The sequence below is a fragment of the Phyllobates terribilis genome, unplaced genomic scaffold, assembly GCF_046119375.1.
Source record: "Phyllobates terribilis strain yellow unplaced genomic scaffold, ASM4611937v1 Scaffold_13__5_contigs__length_258822181, whole genome shotgun sequence".
Lineage (NCBI taxonomy): Eukaryota > Metazoa > Chordata > Amphibia > Anura > Dendrobatidae > Phyllobates > Phyllobates terribilis.
In genome coordinates this window covers 28490502-28509670 of record NW_027362773.1, presented here as the reverse complement: position 1 = coordinate 28509670, position 19169 = coordinate 28490502, and the positions used below count along the sequence as shown (strand labels likewise).

Here is a 19169-nt window from a genome sequence, read left to right as displayed (position 1 = left end):
AAAGAAAGGGGCACAATGCTCAGCTAACTGTTTCTGCTTATTATAAATTGACAGTTGTCCCATAAAGAAATTGTTCACAACTAGAATAATATGACATTTCCCGTAAACAGCACTACACCAGTTCACAGGTTGTGTGTGGTATTGCAACCCTGCTTTATAAAACAGAATCTGAGTCCAGAATAATATAGAGACAAAGACCAAGGCCAGCAATGTGTCACTTACTGGGCTGCTTCCTGTAGTTTTGATAAAATCACTGGTTTAGCAGGAGGAGATTATCACTAGAGGACTAGTAAACCTGCTGCCAGGTAGTCCTCCATATTCATGATCTCTGTATAATTCCGTCTTCACCACGGATTGGCAGCTTACTGCCTATGCAAAGTGTGCACAGAAAGCTGCCAATCAGTGGTGTGGGTGGGGTTACACAGATCTCATCATTCAGAGAACTGCTAGATCTGCGGCAGATAAAAGAGGGGTTTTATCAGAACTGCAGCAAGCAGCCCTGTAAGTGATGCATCACTAGAATCAGTGTCCCTGTCCCTACATTATACTGCTCTTAGATGGGGTAGCAAAAACTTGGTGACAGATTCCTTTTAAAGTAAATAGGGCAGAACTGCGAACCTGGGGGGAGATGTGGAGCTGTTTTTGTAAGAAAGATGGAAATAACTTAATCCTTTACTTAATACTCTGTAAGTGTATATTCACACTCTGCAGTTCAAATCTGTTTCTTGAGAAAACCTTGCAATTTTGCAAAGCCAAATAGGGCCATATTGCACCAGTTCCAGTCTTTGGACCCCAATGATCACTGATGAATGGGAAGCTAATCATTATGATTTTACCAGAGGCAGAAACTCGGACTGGAGAAGCAGGCATTTTAGAAAGTGAGCTTGTTTCTAAGTAGCAAGGGGCCTCCCAAAACAGCTGAGATGACCCCACCAATGTAAACAATGTAGCACCCTGAGGATTCGGCTGCTACAGGAGTATTGCACCTCAACCCAGAGGTGTGATATTCCACTCCCGGGTAAGGAAGGAGTGTGGAACTGAGCTCAGATAGACTGCATGCACTACATACATCCCATTCCAGAGGAGCAGGCCGACGGCACTCCCACTTAGAAATGTGCAGGTGCGACCGAGCCTGTTCCTGGCTGGAGTGGGAGGGGGGAGGAACATCCCATGTAGTGTAGGGGCAGATAGGGGGAGCAGTCTGGGTAGTGGTAGGAGCTCATTGGGTGCTGGTCACCTGAGCTCACACATAGAGGGCTATATAAGGAGGGCACCAACTAGGATCAGGGTCAGACGCAGAGGAGCCTGTCAGTCAGCTGCAGAGAACAAGTCTGCTGCAGAGGAGGACAAGCCTGCAGCAAGGGAGCAGAGCAGACCTGAGCCTGAAGAGAGAGAGAGTGGAGTGCAGAAAGACCCAGAAGGGGGACAAAGAAGGGACCCCAAGAACCCAAATAAGAACACCGGGTGAGGAGTCAGCAGAAGGGTACCGGAACCCAAGCTGGTGGGGGTAAAGACATTCCCCAGCCAGAGACCGGAGACCGTGGGCAGAGTCTGTCACGGTCACCCACTACATTCACCCTGAAGGCACACCACATGGAGGGTCAGGGAACCTGAGGCCAAAGGTTGCCCAACAGAAGGCCCGAGGGAGCTGGATTTAGGTGAATCACTGGTGGGGACGGCTGAAGGAAGGACAGAGGGAGAGCTCAGGGCCACGCTCCGGACTTGTTTGGGGGTTGGCCGGATCCAGGACCTGGTGGACGCAGCACGGCTCGGGAGGTCACTTGGAGCTAGAGTGACCAGGAACATCTGCAGTAAGTAAAGACCCTTAACTGCACAACCCGAGTCTGTCATCATTACCGGCTGCACCGCACCATCACAACCCCCATCCTCTGCGCCTGTCCCCTCTGAGGCTATACCCCTCCCGTTGGGGGTTATCCCACCAAGCTGCGCATCCACCATCAGCCTCAGCGGACCCGGCTGCAGCGGCGGGCACAGTGACCGCATCACAACGGGTGGCGTAGTCGACACAACGAACTTTAATAACATCAGTAAGGACTGCCACATAACACTTAGCTTGACGCCCTGGGCACGGGACCGGGTCACAGCCGCTCGGAGACTACAACCCCCCCCATCTGATCCGGTGCCGGGTATTCCCCTCAAAAAGGAATATGTCCCAGGGGGCGCGTCAACTTTGGCGTAGTCGGCAGGATTACGTGCCCGCAACACCCGGGTACTGCGTGCCTGATGAAAAGTGCAAGTTTACCTTAGAAAGAAGTCTCCCGCCGGTTCCGGAGGGTCCACGCCATCGGACTCCATCACCAGTCGTTTCCCGCCGATTGTCCGCCATTTCCAGCTTGTTCCCGCCATCTGCAGAGTTTCCCGCCACTGGGCGACGCTTCCCGCCAAAACCGCAGATTTCCCGCCTTGGAAGAGCAGCGGACGCCATTATGGGCGTGCCAAAGGAGGGCGAGAGGCCACCTCCCATCGTGGGCCGGGACAGAAAATGGCGCCAAAAGTGGGAACCGCCCCCACCAACAGAGACTGTGATGCTGGAGGTGTCTGTCAGCGTGAAAGAACTCCCCCTGGAGCTGACAGTCACCGAGTTGCCCCGGGACCGCCCTCGAAGTGGGAGGAGACGAAAGAGAAGAGCAAAGATGGGTGTCGCTTGGAGCGGTGTAGAACGAGCGCACCCGGAGGCAAGAGGTCTAATGAGGAGTAGCGGAGAAGCTCACCCGGAGTCGAGGAGAGAAAGAGTAGACCCGGGAATGGAGCGGCAGCAGAGCAGCACCGGCCCGCTGGCCAGGAGCCTGCTGGAGGAAGAAGGAGGGCAGAGCAGCACCGGCCCGCTGGCCAGGAGCCTGCCGGAAGCCGAGCAGAGCAGCACCGACCCGATGGTCAGGAGCCTGCTAGAGTCCACAACCCCGCTAGGCTTAGCGGAGATCCTGGCGCAGCTTCCCCGAGATCGGGAGTGCGCGCGGAGTGCCCTGGAGGGCCTCGCGGGAAGGATGGCCCGAGTGCAGAGGGAGATCCTGGCGGAGTGGGGCCGGGAGATGGCCCAGCAAGCTGGAACCCGTCCACTTAACCCGCTCCCTTGGAAGAAGACATCGACTGCCTCTGCGGATGACGCGGGAGGACCCAAGGCCGGAGACGGCGCAGAAGAGGGAGCGAGACGCATGGCAGCAGGTAAGGGGGATGCCTATACCCCATACCGGAAGACCGCTTACCTGCCCCAGCTCCCCGTCGCAGAGCCCGAAGGTCCCCCGGCCGTACCCGAGACCGCCATGACATCGCCACCGACTAGGCCCCGACCGGAAGCCGCCGTCGCGACCCCGATGACGTCACGCATCGTGACCCGGAGCGTGGCGCCGGAAGAGGAGCCTCCGGCCTGGTCACAGGGCCTAGCATTTCCGGGCGCCGCATCCAAAGCAGAGCCATCTACCTCCGCGGAGCCTCCGGCCTGGTCGCAAGGCCAGGTAACCCAGGGCGCCGCCGTCCTAACGGTGCCCTTCACCTTCCAGGTGCCCCAGGCCTGGCCGCAAGGCCTGGGCAACCCGGGCGCCATCACCACCGCGCCCGCGCCCGTAATACCAAGGGTGCCACACCTGGGGGAGGACCTCTTCGGCCAGCTCACATGGCCGGACGGGCGGCCCTTCATCTGGCCCGAAGGGTACCCTGAGCTAGAGCGGCAGCAAAGACTAGGGCCCTTGTGTGAGCCCCTGATCCCGGCTCCAAAGCCCGTGACTCGGGTCTCGCCTCCACTCGAGGAAGCCCAGTTCGTGTGGGACCCCAAGGGAGAAGATCTGATGGGGTTCACCGGAGAGACTCGGGCAGCTGCAGCAGCGCGCACAGAGTGTTGCCGTCAACAGCTGGCAGAGTTCAAGAGAGAGCGGGAGGAGAGGCAGGCCAAAGAGCAATGGGCCCAGACCCGCAGCGCGGAGCAAAAGAGTCGGACCAGAAGGGACCCCCGTGCAGCAGATCGTCCCCGTACCATCGGGACGGTAATAAAGTTTAATGCGCAGCATGGGTGGGGCTTCATAAGGGACCGGAACACCATGGGTGACGTCTTCGTTACACGACGGGACGTCGAGTCCCACCTGCCAGAGGGTCACAAAGGCCGTGACCTCTACGTCGGTGATGAGGTAACGTTCACCCGGCACAAGTGTGCCAAGGGACCTTACGCCCTCCACGTGCATCGCTTGACGGAGGAGGAGTTGCGGTGCGAGGAGGAGGAGCAAGAGGACCCGGACGGGTCTGAAGAAACCACCAGCCGTAAGATAAGAGCAGGAGGCAGACGCCGTTGAGTGCGGCAGAGCAGGAGACTGTATATAGTTGCCTGTCGGGGCACAGTGAATCGGAACTGAAACTGGAACTGTTGTTGCTGCTAAAATAGTCCCCGTTGGGACCAGCGAACTGTTACCTGTAACCCTTTCCATACCAGGCTGAGGACTGTGAGCAGCCATCCCTTTCCCTTTACCTGGCCGGGGACTGAGAACGGCCAAAATTCCCTGTACATAGTTGCGCTTGCTAAAGCGCCCCCTACCGGTTTTATAGGAAAAACCATTTTTCTAAAAGACTGTCGCACTCTACCTGGTCACGAGTTGCACGGTGACCAGAGGAACAGAAGAGAGAAAGAGACGACGAGAATGTTGTTTACCTGAAAAAGTTTATATATATATTTATATAGTATTTCGTATAATATTTAATATGTTTTACATGTTTATAAAATGTTGTATGTTTTGGTGTTTTTTGTCTTTGCAGCCCGAGGACGTGCTGTGATTTACCAGGGGGGAATGTAGCACCCTGAGGATTCGGCTGCTACAGGAGTATTGCACCTCAACCCAGAGGTGTGATATTCCACTCCCGGGTAAGGAAGGAGTGTGGAACTGAGCTCAGATAGACTGCATGCACTACATACATCCCATTCCAGAGGAGCAGGCCGACGGCACTCCCACTTAGAAATGTGCAGGTGCGACCGAGCCTGTTCCTGGCTGGAGTGGGAGGGGGGAGGAACATCCCATGTAGTGTAGGGGCAGATAGGGGGAGCAGTCTGGGTAGTGGTAGGAGCTCATTGGGTGCTGGTCACCTGAGCTCACACATAGAGGGCTATATAAGGAGGGCACCAACTAGGATCAGGGTCAGACGCAGAGGAGCCTGTCAGTCAGCTGCAGAGAACAAGTCTGCTGCAGAGGAGGACAAGCCTGCAGCAAGGGAGCAGAGCAGACCTGAGCCTGAAGAGAGAGAGAGTGGAGTGCAGAAAGACCCAGAAGGGGGACAAAGAAGGGACCCCAAGAACCCAAATAAGAACACCGGGTGAGGAGTCAGCAGAAGGGTACCGGAACCCAAGCTGGTGGGGGTAAAGACATTCCCCAGCCAGAGACCGGAGACCGTGGGCAGAGTCTGTCACGGTCACCCACTACATTCACCCTGAAGGCACACCACATGGAGGGTCAGGGAACCTGAGGCCAAAGGTTGCCCAACAGAAGGCCCGAGGGAGCTGGATTTAGGTGAATCACTGGTGGGGACGGCTGAAGGAAGGACAGAGGGAGAGCTCAGGGCCACGCTCCGGACTTGTTTGGGGGTTGGCCGGATCCAGGACCTGGTGGACGCAGCACGGCTCGGGAGGTCACTTGGAGCTAGAGTGACCAGGAACATCTGCAGTAAGTAAAGACCCTTAACTGCACAACCCGAGTCTGTCATCATTACCGGCTGCACCGCACCATCACAACCCCCATCCTCTGCGCCTGTCCCCTCTGAGGCTATACCCCTCCCGTTGGGGGTTATCCCACCAAGCTGCGCATCCACCATCAGCCTCAGCGGACCCGGCTGCAGCGGCGGGCACAGTGACCGCATCACAACGGGTGGCGTAGTCGACACAACGAACTTTAATAACATCAGTAAGGACTGCCACATAACACTTAGCTTGACGCCCTGGGCACGGGACCGGGTCACAGCCGCTCGGAGACTACAACCCCCCCCATCTGATCCGGTGCCGGGTATTCCCCTCAAAAAGGAATATGTCCCAGGGGGCGCGTCAACAACATCTGCAAAAAATACTAAAATCCCAAACTGGAAATGATTAAGAACATAAAATATTAAAAAAGTAGTTCTCTACCAGGAAATGACTTCAGCGAAGGCAGAGGTCAGAGGAGTCTCTTTGTACTTTCCATCACACATGCTGGAGAAGCTCTCTGGGAAACTCTGTGTTATCTGCTGCAGGACTAAGTATAGAACAAGGGTGCTGGGAAAGTAAGAACGGAGGGTAACACACAGCGCCAGCACCAGCAGATGGAAAATCCGCGTGCACCGCTGGCCCGGACCTCAAATGGGAAGAAGACGTAACTCAGTGCCGAGAAGATGGACGACAAGCTACTTCTGCTGCCATTACAAGTCTGCTGCTGCTCGGAACAAACTAATTAAGGCTTGTGACCAAATTCGCACAGCAACGGCCATATATGTAATCACACTGGAGAGGCTTCCTTATGTTTCCAGGCGGCAGCTATCAATGCTACTATTTGTAATCCAAAGGTAAATGGCGCAGAGAACTAGTCCCAAGTAGGGAACTGCTCCATCAAATGTCATATTCCAGAACATCTTCTTTGCAAATCGGAGGGATCTGATAATAATCCTGCAGGTCTGCGTAAAAACTGAAATTCTTTGAGATCCACAGGCGATTTACGGGAGTCGGATTCTGACAATGGACTCCACACGTGGGCTGATCGTAATTAAGCCTCATTCTCATGTCCATTATTTGGGGGTTTTTTTGCAGATGAAGAAAATAAAAACTATCTGTTTTTTTTTTTTTTTTTTTATCAGTGTGCTGGATCCAGTTTTCTTGCAATTTTGATACATGTATTGGTTGATGTCCCCAATGTGACGATTGTTTTTTTACATATGACAAACAAAATATTTGTCAAAACTTCTCCTACCCATTAAAGGAAATCTGTCAGCAGGTTTTTTCCACCTAATCTGAGAGCAGCATGATGTAGGGGCTGAGACCCTGATTCCAGTGATGTGTCACTTATTGAGCTGCTTGCTGTAGTTTTAATAAAACTAGAGGATCATCACTAGAGGACTAGTAAACCTGCTGCTAAGTCGTCCTCAGTGTTCAAGAACTCTGTATAACCCCACCCACCAGTGGCGTAACGACTGTGGTCGCAGCAGTCTGCACTGCGACCGAGACCAGCGGGTCAGGGGCCTGCTGACACCAGCCGAAGCTTCAACTGGATGTGCGTCCTCTGAAGCACATCCAGTTGAAGCGTATTGCGGTGCACAGACACATCAGGTCCGCACGCCACAATACACACTGCCGGACAATCAGTTGCCAGCAGCTGACCTTGGCGTGCACGTGACAGGATGCAAGGCAGTTACGTCATACACTCCCGTCGCACGCTCCCGTCGCACGCCAAAGTCAGCTGCCGGCTTCACAAGAGGACGCATGCGGCTCAGGAGCAAAGGAACGATGAGTATTAAAAAAAAATAAAAATCAGTGGCGATACTACTATAGATGACTGTGGTTTGCATTATACTTTATGGATAACTATGGGCTTTGTATTGTACTACATGTATGACTATGGGCTGTGCATTATACTTTATGGATGATTATGGGCTGTACATTACACTAGATGGATGACTATGGGCTGTGCATTATACTTTCTGAATGATTATGGGGAGTGCATTACCCATTATGGATGACTATGGGGTGCATTATACTTTTTGAATGACTATGGGATGTGCATTATACTACATGGATGACTATGGGAGTTCATTATATTTTATGGATGACTGTGGGATGTGCATTATACTACATGGATAACTATAAGCTGTGCAGTATATTATATGGTTGACTATGGGGAGTGCATTATACTATATGGAGGACTATGGGAGGCATATTATACTATATGGAAGACTATGGGGGTGCATTATACTGTATGGAGGACTATGGGGGTACATTATACTATAGGTAGGACTATGGGCTGTGCATTATACTATATGGAGGACTATGGGGGTGCATTATACTGTATGGAGGACTATGGGGGTACATTATACTATAGGTAGGACTATGGGGGTACATTATACTATATGTAGGACTATGTGTTGTGCATTATACTATATGGAGGACTATGGGGAGTGCATTATACTTCTGCTATGGAGCCCCATGACTTCTATGTACGCCCCTTGAGTTTAATGGTTTATTTTCTTCTATACATTAAAGAACAGCGGCAGAACCGCCACGATGGGCGATATATTTACCAGAATGGGGCCAGGATGAGGAACATATATACCAGGATGGAGGACCCATATATAAAAAATTTATTTAGGATGAGGGGAAGCCCCGGTCCAAATCTTGCACTGGGGCCCATCAGACTCTAGTTATGCCACTACTGACCACACCACAGATTGGCTGCTTTGTGCCTATGCACAATGTACACAGAAATCAGTGATGTGGGCGGGGTTATACAGAGTTTGACATTCAGAGAACTGAGAGATGTGTTGCAGATTAAACAGTGGTTTTATCAAATATGCAGCAAGCAGCCCAATAAGTGACACATCACTGTAATCAGGGTCTCAGCCCCTACATTATGCTGCTCTCAGACGAGGTAACAAAATCCTGGTTGCAAATTCTCTTTAACACATAGATGGCGTCCTTGTTTTTTGTTTTTGTTACAAACGGACTTACTTGAATGGGCAAGTTGGAGAAGCAAAGCGAATGGAGACATGGTCGTTTTTGATCCAATATGTGGATTAAACTTGTTGATAGCACTTGGACGCCATCTGTGTCCCATCCGAGTGGTCTGTTTCTTTACTAGCAAATTGGGGAGGAGAGGTTTGGAAATTTTACGATGTGCTACACACGTGTAAAACATGTTGATGGTAAAAAAACAGACACACGGACCAAAAAAATGGATGAAAATCGGATTCAGGGCAGTAATGTCAACCGGTTTATCTTGTTTGAAAAAAGGTCTCATTCGAACTTGTGTATGAAAATACAGATAATGTACAATGCTTAAAAAATATTATTTTTTGCATTTGCTTAATCCATATTTCTTTTTTTTTTGTTAAGATTAAAATGTGTTTTACCATATTGAACATTTATAGCAAATCCACATTAGAAAGGTAATTGAAAATCTGATGCAAGTGAACATGAATGTCAACCACCTCTCTACCGACAGCGGCACTCACCAGAGTCCCCCTTCTCCAGATTATAGCAGACCCCACTGGTGGCGCCCGCATCATATTTTCTAGATGGGAATACCACTGTAACAATTATTGGTTTTAAATTCAACCCATTGACTTCTTTAGGTTCAAAAGTTGTACCTATGTACAAAATCCATTGGGACGTGCTGCATATTGGGAAAAAAACGCTAATTAAATCTTTTAAGTGTATTGCCAGTGTTCTTTTAATTGAAAAACAAAAAACGAATTAATACCAATCTGCACTATCAATATCCAAGTGTGAATGAGCCCTTATGGAATATAAGGATGTAATTGTGCTGGAAGAAATATCTGTCCTACTGCCAACTAGTTGACTTTCGGCTTCATAGTTCATGCAATACATTTAGAATAACGCAAATTCGGTAAATGTGTAGGAACTTTTCCTTGAACATCTATAAAGTCACCGAAGGCAGTAGCCGTAATCAAGCTGCTGCTCCATAACGCCCTGGCACTTTACAGAAAAATCGTGCCCCAGTCCCAATGAGCTGTCATGTGTGGGGTGCATCACACTCAATTGTAAGCCGCACGCCTTCCCCGTCTTCAGACCTCCATCTTCAGGAGCTGCCGCACATAGATCAAGGGACAACTGGTTCATTTCAATAACCAAAAATTTACTGCACAGTTCAAGTTCATCAGATTGTAACACGCAGTATTGGGCTCACCACTTCCAATTCCTTGTTTCCTTAATACAGTACACTCTCAGCATAGTGTAATGCAGCGACTTGCTGGCATTACGGTAATGGTCCAGGATGTGTTTTTCCTGACCATGTACCTTCCCCCTCAGGTGACTGGTCACATGACTGTGACATAGCACAGGTCCTGCATGCACAGAATGTCTGTCTGATCACATGACTGTGACATCAGCAAGGTCCTGTCAGTATGTGTGTGTGTGTGTGCACGGGATGCATATATAAACCCTGCTTCATGGGAGACAGGTGTGTTCTGTGAGAGGCATGAAGCCTGTTCTCCATGTGTGTGGGACACCGTTCGTGTGAGGCCTAGTGAGGCCGAGAGTGAAGCCGAGAGTGAAGCCTGGCAGCCTGAAAGGTCGAGCCTGGATCCTGTGCGTGGATGCCAGTGACCTTTGAGGGAGAGCCGGCTTGGCATACAAGAGTCCTGAAAGGCGCAGACTGGATGTGAGTGAAAACATACCAGTAGCCTTCGAAGTTACGAGGGCTGGAGACCCCCACCTGGGAAGCCTAAAAGTGAAAGTTGTGGCAAACTAAACCTGGAACCGTTAAGACCCTGCAAAAGGTAAAAGCGGTACGTTATATGGACATTGTTATCGTTTGCTGAAGCCAAGTGTTATAGTTTACCTGGAGCCAAGTGGGCATAGCTGCCACTGGAAAGGCTCGTGGACTTTATATATGTGAACTGCGGTTTATGAAGTGCAATAATAAACTGCTGAATTGAGAAATACCGGAAGGATATTGCACGTGTGCTTAATTTACCCGGTGCAGCGAGTATCCCCCATTATGATGACTAGTGCTGCCTTACATATGGTTCGAGAATGCGGGCAACTGCAGCCCGGTTGCTAGCGGCAACGACAACCCGGTTGCTAGGGGCAACGGCACAGGACGACGAGTGTGGATTAAAGCATCTGGCTGCAACTCAGTCGGGTTGCGAAGATTGTCGTCGCACTCAAACCTGGTTTGCTGTGGCTCGGCGGGGCTCACGAAGTTTAAAGTATCTGGTTGCGAAGGTTGTCGTCGCACTCAAATCCGGTTTTGCTGTGGCTCGGCAGGGCCACGAAGATTTTTCCGGGGAGAGCAGTGTGTGAATAGTGTCCTGAGGAAATGCAGGAGCAGATAAAAATGGCTGTGAAAGGAGCAGCAACTGAGTCTGAAGCTATTGAGCGATTAGAGCGATTAAAGTGCCTGTTAAAACCGGAGCATGTATTTGAGAAACGTCTACTGGACATGGTGCAGGAACCACAGGAGCTGTGGGCACCATATGGAATGGCGGCAGTGGACCATTCTATGAACTCTCCGGGGGCGCCAGTGTTGTCCCAGAGTGCCCGGGGAGGTGGTAAGAGCTGTTGTGAACTGAGTCCTAAGACTATTATTGATTTTTCTTGTAAAAATTTCCCTGCCAGTGTGGTTGTTTAAAAGGGGGCGGAGTCTAAAAAAGGGGCGGTTGTTCAAAACAGCGTGAAGGATAGAAAATAAAAAAAAATTACTGGTGGTGGGTTGGTACCTCCTAAAAATGACAATGTGACCGTTGATAACGGGGTAGCTCCAGTAGAAGGGGGTGACGTCAAAGTGGGAGGTGACCTGTTAGTCCACAACACCATGGGGAGTGACACAGACACCGTAGCTGACGGTGACACTACGAAAGTAGAAAGAGAGGTCAGTCAGGAGGGGCTAGACGAGGGGAGAGAGTCCCCCTCTCATCGTCGACGGCGCAAGGGCCACAAAAAGGTTGCTCCTGTAGACTTGGCTGAAAATTAAAATAAAAAGAATGTGGTACTGTGTGCCTTTGCTTTAAGTGTGGATCCTCCATTAGAGGTAGAAGAGGAGGTGACGTTGCCAGTAGCAACCTCCGGTACGGTACCGAGTCAGAAGGATCTGACAGCCCTGAAAGAGGAGGCTGCCAGTCGTGACCAAGAACTGGAGCCTATCGGCCAGCTGGGTCAGAGTGACGTGCAGCAATTATGTGAAAACCTGGGGAACGTGTCCTCAGACCAGTTGATCCTGGAGTCTGAACAGCAGAAAATACACCAGCTTATGAGCAACTGGCAGCGAGACGTGGAGCAAAGCCACGCGGAAATTAACCAGTGGACGGAAATGTTCTACGCAATTAAGGAGGACCGCCGCAAAATCAAGGAAGAGGTTTTGCAGTTGAAGCTTGAGAAGGAGGCGCGGCAGGATGGTGTTTCTGGACGCGAACAAATCCTAGAACGACTGCTCAAACAGCCCAACCAGGAGCTGTGTGACTCCAAGAAGGAGTGTGGTGAACGCAGTAGGGAACTGCAACAGAGTAAGAGAGATTATGAGGATCTCCTCAAGGTGAAGAAAAAACTAGAGGAGGATAAGGCGGGTGCAGAGCAAGTGCGCCAAGTGGTTGAGACCACTCTGCAAGACACCCGTGAGGAGAATGATGCTCTCCGGGGAAAGACCCTAGATCTGGAAGCTCAGGTGAAGGAGCTACAGATGTCCTGTGATACTCTCCAGAAGGCGGAGACGTACCTTAAGGAAACAGTCAGCAAGATGGAAGCTGAGCGAGAGAGGATGGAGGAGTCCATCGGAAAAGCCACAGAGTAGAGCCAGGAGTTGACCGCTGGTGATGGGAGGTATGAAGCAGATACCTCCTCGAGTGATGTGGGCTCGGAGGGTTCGGTGGATGTCGGAGCCGAGATCAAGCAGCTCAAGGAGTTGCTACAAACCCAGTGGACACAAGAGAAGCGTGAGAGACTGGCTATTGAGAGCCGAGTGGGCGCATTGGAGACGGAGAGGTCTGAGAGAACTCTGCTGCTGGAAGAGCAGTTGAAGCAGGAAGAGCTTCAGAGACGGGCCGCTGAGAGGCGAGTGGCGGAGCTAGAGGAAGAAGTTTCCGGGCTCAAAAGTCGCCTGACAAAGTATCACTCAGTGAACGAGGCCTTCTTGGAGAAGGAAAAGGGCGAACACGTTGCACTCACTCCCTTATACCATGAGAAGGTGGACCTGAGGAGAGCTAAGAGAGTGTTAACCACAGATAAATATGAGATGGAAGTGGTCAAGACGAAAATTGGTGAATTTGTAGCTGTGAGTCAGCTCAGGGGAAGCGTAAAGGGGGAAGAAGCTGAAAGTCAGTTGTCCCTGAACCCTGAGCTGGTTGATCGTATCGAAACCACTGGTGAGACCGAAACATCTTGGTACAAGTGCCTCGTAGATGTGCCCGAGGATTTGAGGGAAGAATGCACCAGTGAGTCCGTGCATGAGGAGTTTAAGAAGGCCGTGGGAGCCTGTAAGGTGTACTTGACCTCAGAAGCTAAACAGCTGGTGGTCCTGTCCACGACCGAAGTCACAGTGAAGAGGGTGGCTATCCTAAGTGACATGCACTGGCGATGTATTCGCACAAAGCGGTTTCTCCGGTTGAAGACGGAACAAGCCGTTAGACAACTGGAGTTGATGAGGAAAGCTCACAGTATGCGTGAAGAGGTCATCCGGGTGCCTCATGTTCTGGTGAGGAAGCTCGTTGGGAGAAATGGTCGAGCCATGCAGATGATGGTCAAGAAGTCTGGGGTGGTGAAAGTAAGCAGTCCACGTGATCGTCAGGACTGGATACCCGACGAAGACGGCATGGTATCATTCTCCGCTGTAGGAACAGAAGAAAGCCTGGGATATATGCGCATGCTGTTGGAGTACCGAGTGACCTACCTGCGAGAGGTAGAACAGGTGAATCTTGCTAGACTGCGAGTGGATAGACAGCATCATCTGAGTAGCAGAAGAGGGCAGCCGTCTAGAAATTATGAGACCAGACAGAGAAAGGGCCCCTTAAATAACAGAACAGCTATAACTGGAGTTAGGGACCTTTCAAGATGTCCTGAGAGTAGTGGGCGTGGGTTTAGAGGTAATGAGACCTCCAGTAACTCAGGTTTGAGCAGCCCATACAAACGACCCAATAGAGGACGGGACAGTACGGAGTCAAACCGGACCTTAGATACCAGGGCATGTGAGTCACACCGCTGTATGACTGACCGCTGGGAGCAGGGGAGACCTGACAAGGTTACGACTGACCGCTGGGAGCGGGGGAGACCTGACAAGGTTACGTCTGACCGCTGGGAGCGGGGGAGACCTGACAAGGTTACAACTGACCGCTGGGAGCGGGGGAGCTCTGACAAGGTTACGACCCGGAAAGGTGACCTGACGAAGTCAGTGACAGTGACAAATTGTAGGTCCCTAAGGAATGGGCTAATGTCGTTGACTAATGTTCCAGGGGCTGAGCAGCACAATTGTAAAGTACATGGTCTCTATGTGAACTGGGGGTTATAATGTCATTGTGTATATTATGTGTTCAACCCCACAAGTTTGAACAGAGCTGGGGGTTATAGTGGTTGTGTATATTATGTGTTCAACCCCACAAGTTTGAACAGGGGGGGGGGGGGATATGTAATGCAGCGACTTGCTGGCATTACGGTAATGGTCCAGGATGTGTTTTTCCTGACCATGTACCTTCCCCCTCAGGTGACTGGTCACATGACTGTGACATAGCACAGGTCCTGCACGCACAGAATGTCTGTCTGATCACATGACTGTGACATCAGCAAGGTCCTGTCAGTATGTGTGTGTGCACGGGATGCATATATAAACCCTGCTTGATGGGAGACAGGTGTGTTCTGTGAGAGGCATGAGGCCTGTTCCCCATGTGTGTGGGACACCGTTCGTGTGAGGCCTAGTGAGGCCGAGAGTGAAGCCTGGCAGCCTGAAAGGTCGAGCTTTTGAGGGAGAGCCGGCTTGGCATACAAGAGTCCTGAAAGGCGCAGACTGGATGTGAGTGAAAACATACCAGTAGCCTTCGAAGGTACGAGGGCTGGAGACCCCCACCTGGGAAGCCTAAAAGTGAAAGTTGTGGCAAACTAAACCTGGAACCGTTAAGACCCTGCAAAAGGTAAAAGCGGTACGTTTTATGGACATTGTTATCGTTTGCTGAAGCCAAGTGTTATAGTTTACCTGGAGCCAAGTGGGCATAGCTGCCACTGGAAAGGCTCGTGGACTTTATATATGTGAACTGCGGTTTATGAAGTGCAATAATAAACTGCTGAATTGAGAAATACCGGAAGGACATTGCACGTGTGCTTAATTTACCCGGTGCAGCGAGTATCCCCCATTATGATGACTAGTGCTGCCTTACAATAGCTATCCGTTCCTCCTGTTCTATTCCCGCGTTCACTGACTCTCTCAGCCCCAGGGATTTCCTGTTTAGTCCCGCAGTACACCCGGGATCCTTTACCTACTTTTCACGTCCATCGTCCCCTGTACGCCAGAGGATAAGGCACTCTCCATAGTACCTATAGCGAGCTCTGGACGTTGCAGGAATGTCCACAAGGGATTCCAGTAAGGCCTCCCACTGCCATGAACGATAGATACTTGCTGACGCTATCAGCCCACTGCACTGGAACTTGGCTACTGTACTTCCCTGAGTATCTGAGTCACTACCAGGAAGCAGTCCCTTTTACTGGGGCTTGTCCCTCCCACTATGGGCTAGTCCCAAACTTTAACTATGCCTGTCCCTACAGTATATAGCTAGCAGTAGCTATCCATCCTATGTCCTAGCTAACTAGTTACTCTCATAACAGTATGCACTAAGCCTATTGCCCTTATCTTATGTCCTAGAACCTAATCTATATCTCTACCCTATGCTTTACACTACCATATCACAGTCTATTCACAATACACGCTATAACCGCAGTACCTAGTTCACATAACACAATATACAGTGGTGGCCAAAAGTTTTGCTTTTTTTTTTTTTTTTTTAAAGTGTGATTCCTTCTGTCTGGTTGTTGTGATGCCATTTTCCTGATGATTTTAGTAAACTGGAAGCAAATGGTTGTCAGCTATAAGGACGAAAATTGTGTTTTACATTGTTTTATCCCTTTATGTGTTAGTTTTTAACATTTGTCATTGGTATTCGAATTTTTCCTAAATTTATTTTTTTGTATGTTTTTAGGTTAAACATGGCAAAGACAAAGACAAATTTATCACCAGATGTCAGGAAGCTTATTATTCTGAGAGTGAAGTCAGGCAAAAGCCAAAAAGAGGAGCTATGGAATTCAACTGTTCTCATAGTCAAGTGTCATGTATATTAAAGAAAGCTGTTCCATAACTTTCTTTTTCTGACAAACCTAGAAGTGGACGACCACAGAAAACTTCCTCCAGAGTTGATCACATTATTAAGAAAAAGTCAGTATCTGATGTCCATAAAAGTGCTGTACAGATTTCACACAAAATGAACGAATAATATGGGGTCAAAGTGAGACCCCAAACTGTGGTGTGACGGCTAAGAGCAGTAGGGTTGAATGCTCGAGGTCCAGTCAAGAAGTCTTTCATCTCTGCAAAGAACCGGAAGGTCTGACTTGAGTTTGCCAAAGAGCACAGCCAATGGACAGAGACAGATTAGTCTAAGGTGTTGTGGTCTGATGAATCCAAGTTCAATCTGTTTGGTAGTGATGACAAGCACTATATATACCGCCCAAATGGAAAACGTAATGATGTAATGTACCAAACACCTACAGTGAAACATGGTGGAGGTAATGTCATGGTTTGGGACTGCTTTTCTGCATCTGTCATTGGCTCTCTGCATAGAATTGATGGAAATATGAATGCTACCAAGTACAAGGATATACTGGAGAATGTAATGCTTCCAAATGGTAAAACCAAAGCAGGCAGGCGATGGAAATTCCAGCAAGACAATGATCCTAAGCACACATCCAATTTAGTCAAAAATTGGTTAGCAAAGAAAAATGTTTGCCTGTTGCAATGGCCGAGCCAATCACCTGATTTACACCCTATAGAGCACCTTTGGGATGAGTTAGGGTGACGAGTTGGGGCCCGTACACATAGCAATAAAGATGAATTGTTTGCAGATTTACAAATGGAATGGAGCAAGATCCCTCAAGATGTCTTGAATACCCAAGTGGCTTCAATGCCTCGTCGGTGCGGTGCAGTAATTAAAGCAGGAGGTTATGCTACAAAATACTAAGTTATGGCATTGTAAGCAATGAATTACTCTTTACGTTGTGATCAATAAATAGTAGGTGCAAAACTTTTGGCAGTCAGGTTTCTTAAATTAAATAACCATACCTATATTCAAAAGCATTTTGGTTAAAATTAAGGTCTTGCATGATGACAACTTCATGCACTTTCAATTCATCACCAGGGAAATGGCATCACAACAACCAGACAGAAGGAATCACACCTTTTTAAAAAAATTCAAAACTTCTGGACGCCACCGTATATATATACACACATATACACACATATATATATATATATACACATATACACACATATATATATATATAAAACGCATGACATTATATACATGACGCAATTGGGGTCTTCAGGGGTAAGAATACAGTAGTACAGTCCACCACATCTATAATATTTGTGATAGAATTAACCCTTTTACAGTGGCTTCTGACCCACTCGGTTCACATTGAAGCAGATGTAAGAAAATATGAAAACAGTCTAAAAGAAAAACTATTTTTTGCCCAAATTACAGTGTTTAATTTACCATAGTTTAAAGAACATAAACCCAACAAGGAAGCCCAGTTTATACATTGCAAATATAAATTAACATTGAAATCCTAGAAGTCCAATAGGATGAATGTAGGAGAAGTATTTGTGTATTATTTAAAGATACGCAAAAAGCGTAATAATGACAATGTTAAAAATACAAATCTATATACACTATTCAATCAAAGTTACCCAGACGGAGTAAAAAAAAAAAAAATGCTCTGAAAAGGAGGGAACATAGGCCACCCCGTCTCCAGGTCACTACACGGAAAGTTAATTATGCTGCATGAAACAATGCAGAACAGAGAAGCACAGTACGGCAGATCACAGAACGAAAATGTGACAAATGACCATTCAGCGCCGAAGAAAAAACCCACAATGGGATGCAACACACTGCAATGAGCCAGGCTTATACATAGAAGTATAGTACTGCAGACGAACAGCATGAAAGGAAAGAGGGAAAATGATGCCAGTGATCAGTAAGGACCACAGATCACCATCCTCACAAATATATCATTTTTGTATTACCTCTTTTTCAGGACTTTTTTTTTTTTTACTGTCTGCAATTTTTTTTTCCCATCATGTATACGGATTTGTATTTTTAATATGGTCATAAAACTTCTTGCAGATTTTTAAATACACATACTTTTGTCCTACATTCATACTATTGAATTTCAAAGTAACAGTCTAGCTTTAATGGGGGTTTTTTTCTCATCCCTGCAACTACCTGATTATCTGTCCCACATGGAGCATGTACTTCCCTGCAGGCCAGCCTCTTCTTTCATCTCTTCAGTTTCCATCTTGATTACCAGATTCCATCCTGCATTTTATTCCTCTGTGCTTTGCTATAAAATCCCATAATGTATGAGTTCAGCATTACATGGGCATCTAGAGTCAGTAACATCTCCGCTTGCTATGGTAACACTGCAATTATCCTCCTAAATATAATATTTTAGTTTATCAGGTAGGCTGAACAGTCAGTTATAATGTAAAAAATGTGTGACAGGAGCTGTCTAATCATCATCAGTAACTGTGATAGGAGTTTGCATTTTCATTATTCAGCATGATTTGTTGATAGAGAGGGTAACCCGTAAAGAGAGTATAAAGCCATGTAATTCCCCGGAAGGGGGTTATAGACATATAAAAGACTGTTGAGTTTCGGTCAGGAGACCAGAGACTAGTTTGAACATTGTAGTCCGTAGTTTTAATGTGAATTTCTGATGTATGAAATCATCCTTCGTAAATAATAGCCCAAATGACGCTTGTGAGGCGAATGGACGCAACGCTGCGTTTTTGTGGCAAAAAAGCAACGCCAGGTGGCGCCATACTATGCAAAGGCCACAACTCTTCATTAGAAGATTTTTCTTTAAAGAGCAAGTAAATAGCAAACATCAATTTTTAATAATCTATTCAATTAATATATTTAAAGAGTTATTCCAATCTTCATATGTGTATTGTCGAATAGTGCTACTACAAGTATTGATTAATAATTCTTCAATAATAGCTAAAAATTTTAACACTTTTTGTTGCCTTGGAGACTGACCACCACTGCTAGACAGCAGAATGTGCACAGTGCTTGCAAACTCTTTACTATTGTTTTGAAGCTGGCCAGGATCATTGGTGTGCACTGTTACCTCCTATGCCTGAGCCAGCTTCAGCACAGTGCCTACAAGGTAGACAACAGCAGTGGTCGGTCTCCTTGGCAACAAGCTATAAACAAAAGTGGTAATATCTCAAGAA

At 48.3% G+C, this 19169-nt stretch overlaps 1 protein-coding gene across 1 annotated transcript; it reads left to right on the top strand.

Annotated features, from left to right (window-relative positions):
* The first annotated feature begins 2971 nt into the window (after nucleotides 1–2971).
* LOC141173686 (uncharacterized) lies at nucleotides 2972–16865 on the top strand. Its single transcript, XM_073658015.1, has 2 exons — nucleotides 2972–6525; nucleotides 15862–16865. Exon 1 carries the CDS (start codon nucleotides 3006–3008, stop codon nucleotides 4299–4301), a length of 1296 nt encoding a protein of 431 aa, XP_073514116.1. The 5' UTR covers nucleotides 2972–3005; the 3' UTR covers nucleotides 4302–6525; nucleotides 15862–16865.
* Nucleotides 16866–19169: the final 2304 nt, after the last annotated feature.

What these genes read in the sequence shown, in the direction of transcription:
- LOC141173686 (XM_073658015.1), top strand. Translation starts at nt 3,006, where the DNA reads ATGGCCCGAGTGCAGAGGGAGATCCTGGCGGAGTGGGGCCGGGAGATG.